The sequence below is a fragment of the Myiozetetes cayanensis genome, unplaced genomic scaffold (assembly GCF_022539395.1).
Source record: "Myiozetetes cayanensis isolate MyiCay16 unplaced genomic scaffold, myiCay2020 scf6-25, whole genome shotgun sequence".
Lineage (NCBI taxonomy): Eukaryota > Metazoa > Chordata > Aves > Passeriformes > Tyrannidae > Myiozetetes > Myiozetetes cayanensis.
The window spans coordinates 6,662,003-6,666,838 of NW_026087853.1; the positions used below are offsets into that span (position 1 = coordinate 6,662,003).

Here is a 4,836-nt window from a genome sequence, read left to right on the forward strand (position 1 = left end):
TCACCCTCAGGAGAGAAATGAGAAAAGGCAGACATATTTAAAGGTTTCAGTTTGAAAAATATGCTTGACTGAAAAACACTTTTGTTCACTGCTTGAAGGTTCAAATGAAATAAAGCCAAGTTTTAAAACTCTTCCCTAAAACTAACATCCAAATGCCACAGATCCTTCCCGTTCATAAAGCTCATCCTTGTAATTTAAAATGATTGCCACAGGAGCAACATTCTTATCTGCCCTATGATACCTGACAGCTGGAAACTGCACCAAAGATCTGCCACCATCCTGACTTCATCTGTTACGGCTTTGAAAAGATAGATAACACTGTGGAACTCCTGCACACTCCAATTAATTCTTTCACTACCAGCTCGTCTGACTTGGCCTTTTTTGTTGTTGTTGTTATGGGGATGAAGACAAGATACATTTTACAGGTGGTCAAAATCCAGACTGGAGAAAGAACTAGTTAACCCTCCCACTTCAACTGGCACCAAAGCCTGCAGAACAGGGAGACTTAACCCAATCCATCAGCCAGTCTAGGCTGACACAGATGGTTGACCCAGTAGTGAAGGGACATCCCCTGGGATACCCTAAAGGCCACAAATGCTTTTAAAGTGTCTCCCCCTAAAGTGTCACAGTTATACAAAGTGCTACACGGGGGTTAGAAAGGATGTCATCTTGCACCTCAGTGTGGCCGACACATCCAGAGCCATGTGATGTGCAGCTAAGAAGTGCTGCTGTTCAGCAACAGTCACACCCACCCTTTGCCAAAGCATTTACTGTTCTTTGGGTAGCTGCAGTATTCTGACATGTAAATACCCAGAATATTTGCAGAAGAATGTCAAATAAAGGCGTCCCCACGAGGGAGAAGCCAGGCTCTCAACTTGCATTGCGAAGGCCTTTCAGTCTCTTCGAATAGAAAGGGCTAGAATGGAGGGGAACAGGTAAAAAAAAGGTTACTCCACCCAAAACATACTAATCACAGTTGAGAAGATTGGGAATCATGAGTGGCTGACTTTGCTTTGGGAATTCAGGGCAAAGAATCTGAGAAACAGACCATTAGCTATGAGTGCCACAAGGATTTCTTTTTTCCTGTCAAATCTATTCCTTTTATCCAACAGTCCTAAATCAGCCACTTAAGTCAGCATTTTCCTGAGGTAAAGACTACTGTAGTTTTGTCTTATGTACAGTTGGTTTGCAAGATGAAAAGCATTTTTTTTAAGAAACATAGCAAAACCAGTAAAAGAAAACTACTTTGAGAGGCTATCCAGTAGCACTTTGCTTCACTCTTACAGCACAAACAGTGCCAAGCAAACTGGTCTCTGCAGTGATGTGAAAGGAAAACAAGGAATGAGATGATTTATGGAAATGCACACTTGAGTGCTGACCATTTCTCAGACCATTTACTGAGCTGGTTTTGAGTGGCTATTCAGGACAATAAGAAGTTTGTAGTGTAGATGATCAAATCATACAAACAAACTGCTTTCCAGTAAAGACCTTGCAAGGAGGGTACTGGAAAATTAACTATTGAAGAAAAGCTTTCCTGCTCCAAGCCTGGTGTACTATTGCTTTTTCTATCAAAGTTACCACAGAAAGATTAAAACTATTCAAGCTGTCAGTAATTACAGTGTTTGTGATAGCTTAAAAAAAGAAATTACCCAGAAATCAGCAAATTCTCTATTTGGAAAAACCTTCAAGCCTGGATGATTTTCCTAGTTAGCTCACAAAGAAAACATTATGTGTCCAGGATGGATTCACACTCACACGAAAACACAGAAGGAGCAAATGATTTCTATTCTGATCTCACAAAAGTGTGTCCTAACACAAGCAACAAATTCAGAGAATATTCTGAATTCCATATCACATCAGGAACACTAGGCATATCACAACTAGGGAAAAGGAGAAAGTCGACTCAAAATAATCTAGAAATCTTTAAAATATACATGTTTATTTAGCTGCAATATTTAAAAGTACAATATAAAGGTATAAAACATAGAAATTCCATAACTAATTCACATGCTAAAAGGATTAATTGACCAGTTGTAAGAAGACTTCATGGAATTCATGGACATTTTAGCCACAAGGCTTATTTCATCAAGTTTCAGACTTGAAATATTGAACAACCATTGCAGAGAACTTGCTCTCCCACATCAGCATAACTAGGGAAAAAAAAACCAAAAAGAAGACCAGAAGAAACAAAGTCAGTGTGTGTGCCAACTGTTTCTGGAACATAGCAATAAATGCCATCCTATTCCCTTATCAACTGCAACCACGGGACTCCCACACAGCACACTCAGTATTTCTTTATATCACAGAACTGTTAACAATGAGGGCAAAAACTTAGGATTATTCCTTGGGAGTGCAGTCATTCATCACTGACCAGCACACTACATCGCTGGTGGGAAAGCAAGAGGAATTTTTGCCTCCTACAACATTTAAATAAGAAGCTAAACTAGACTTGCACTAAGGCTGATAACACTGCTTCACACAGGCATTCTGGTTGGCGTGTTTCAGACGGTTTTTGCTGCTGCTAAAGTTTAAGAAGAGTTTAAGTCCTTTACGTGGATGAGCTAGATATCTGTTGGGTCCCATTTTTAGGGCATACATAATTGAAATAATAAGCTTAGAAACTCGAAAGGCACTTACTCAATAGTGGAGCACAAAGAGCAGGTAACCCTGTTACAGCAGCTGCAGAGCCTGCTGCAGCTCTGGCAGACAAACCGGTCACACTGCGTGCACGCCTCCTTGACATCAGTGGTTCTTACACACGACGAGCAGGCTCTGGAAGCTCCCACGGTTGGAACTGCTTGGAAAAGACACGATTAAGAAGTGACAGTACTTCACAGCAAGACAGAGAAAGCACCTGGAAGTCCCAAGGGCTGCGGAGTCTCCGCTCCCAGCTACAGGTGGCAGCACTTTGCAGAACACGCGGGCAGGCACCGGCACAGCGAGCGCTGCTTGGAACTTTCTTGGTTCCTTCTCTGCTCAATGGCAAGTCACTAAAGGATTCTAACACAGACCATACACGTGATAGCTCCCAAATCCGTCAGCGAAGCTCAAATCTAACAATTCCTTTGAGGAAAGTCAATAAAGAAGAACTATGCAGGCTATAACCACTCATTGCAGTCTACAGCCTCCTAGAGAGGGGAGCAGGAAGCTCTGCCAGGGGAAGTTTAGGTTGGATATCGGGAAGAGGTTCTTAACCCAGAGGGTGGTCAGCCACTAGAACAGGCTTCCCAAGGAAATGGTCACAGTATCAAGCCTGACAGAGTTCAAGAAGAGTTTGGACAATGCTCTCAGGCACATGGCGGGATTCTTGGGGGTGTCCTGTGCAGGGCAGGACCTGGACTTCACTGATCCTTGTGGGTCCCTCCCAGCTCAATATATTCGGCGGTTCTGTGACCTTCCCCGGGCCCGGCGGGCACTTACCCCTCTCCGCGGGCCGCCGCAGCAGTTTCCCGTCGTGGCCGATGAGGAGCTGCCCGTTCCAGCGGGGCCCCCCTCCCTGCGCATCCCCGGGCGGCTGCGGCTCCGCCGGGCGGGCGGCGGCGGGACCGGCGCCTTCCATGTACGTCTGGGCCCCTCTGAAGAGCAGCCGCCGCGTCCTCTCTGCCAGCGGGAGAGGAGCAGAGCAGAGTTAGGGTCGGCCTCCCCATCGCATCCCTCCGGCGCTCCCCGCCATCCGCCCGTCCCGCCGGCTCACCGAACACCTCCCGCCGGTACTCCTCGCCCCGCACGCCGCGGCTCAGCTCCCGCAGCCCCACGCGGGTCTTCAGCTGGAGCGGGGCCGCCTCCCCGAAGGGGCAGGAGCGTTTCGGCATGGCCGGGCCGGCCCCGTTCCGCCTCCACCGCGTCACCGCCGCGCCGGGCCCGGGCCGAGCATCCCCGGCCGGGCACTTCGGGAGCCGCGGTAGCGCTCGGTTCTTCCTGCAGGGAAGGGAAGGTTTCGTCCGCCGGGATGATGTCGCTTCCCGCCGCGTCCCGAGCGCCCGGCGCTGCCCGCCCGGGTTGGCGGAGCCGCCCGCCCCGCCCCGCCCGCGGCCACCGCCCCGCAGGCGTCACCTCCCTGCGCCCGCACCGAGGGGACCCGGCGGGGCACAGCGAAACCAGCTTTGCAGCTCGGGTTTGTCCGTAAACACGGAATCACAGAATCGGAGGATATTCTGAGTTGGAAGGGATCCTCCAGAATGACCCAGTCCAGCTCCTAGCTCTGCGCAGGACACCCCAAGAGTCAAGCCATGTGTCTGAGAGCATTGCCCAAACGCTGCTTGAACTCTGTCGGGCTTGGTGCTGTGACCACTGCCCTGGGGAGCCTGTTCCAGTGCCCAGCCACCGTCTGGGTGAGGAACCTTTTCCTAATGTCCAACCTAAACTTCTCCTGACACAACTTCAGGCCGTTCCCTCGGGTCCTGTCACTGGACACAACAGAGAAGAGATCCGTGCCTGCCCCTGCTCTTTCCCTATCGAGGGAGGTGTAACTGCCATGAGGTCTCCTCGCAGTCTCCGCTTCTCCAGGCTGAACAGACCAAGCGACCTCCTCTGCTCCTCATACACCTTCCCCTCAAGGCCATTCACCATCTCATTTGGACACTCTCTGATAGCTTAATATCGTTCTTATATTTGTTATGCCCCAAAATGCACACAATATTCAAGGTGAGGCCGCCCCAGTGCAGAGCAGAGCGGGACAGTCCCCTCCCTCGCCCGGCTGGTGATGCTTTGCCTGATGCCCCCAGGACACGGTTGGCCCTCCTGACCTGCCAGGGCACTGCTGACTCATGTTCAGGTTGCCACCGACCAGGACCCCCAGGTCCCTTTCCTCATCTATCCTTACATCCAGGGTTGCCC

At 49.6% G+C, this 4,836-nt stretch overlaps 1 protein-coding gene across 1 annotated transcript; it reads right to left on the minus strand.

Moving 5' to 3' along the window:
- Nucleotides 1–1,917: 1,917 nt before the first annotated feature.
- SIVA1 (SIVA1 apoptosis inducing factor) lies at nucleotides 1,918–3,977 on the minus strand. The gene is made up of 4 exons (XM_050335938.1): nucleotides 3,695–3,977; nucleotides 3,421–3,600; nucleotides 2,638–2,794; nucleotides 1,918–2,150 (listed from the first exon to the last, which is right to left on the minus strand). Exons 1-4 carry the CDS (start codon nucleotides 3,810–3,812, stop codon nucleotides 2,093–2,095), a joined length of 513 nt encoding a protein of 170 aa, XP_050191895.1. The 5' UTR covers nucleotides 3,813–3,977; the 3' UTR covers nucleotides 1,918–2,092.
- Nucleotides 3,978–4,836: the final 859 nt, after the last annotated feature.

Excerpts from the sequence above, each read along its gene's own strand:
- SIVA1 (XM_050335938.1), bottom strand. The coding sequence starts at position 3,812 with ATGCCGAAACGCTCCTGCCCCTTCGGGGAGGCGGCCCCGCTCCAGCTG. Across the intron at positions 2,795-3,420 it reads GCGGCGGCCCGCGGAGAGGG|TTCCAACCGTGGGAGCTTCC; the intron begins GTAAGTGCCCGC and ends TTTTCCAAGCAG. Across the intron at positions 2,151-2,637 it reads TCTTTGTGCTCCACTATTGA|TTATGCTGATGTGGGAGAGC; the intron begins GTAAGTGCCTTT and ends TTTTTTCCCTAG.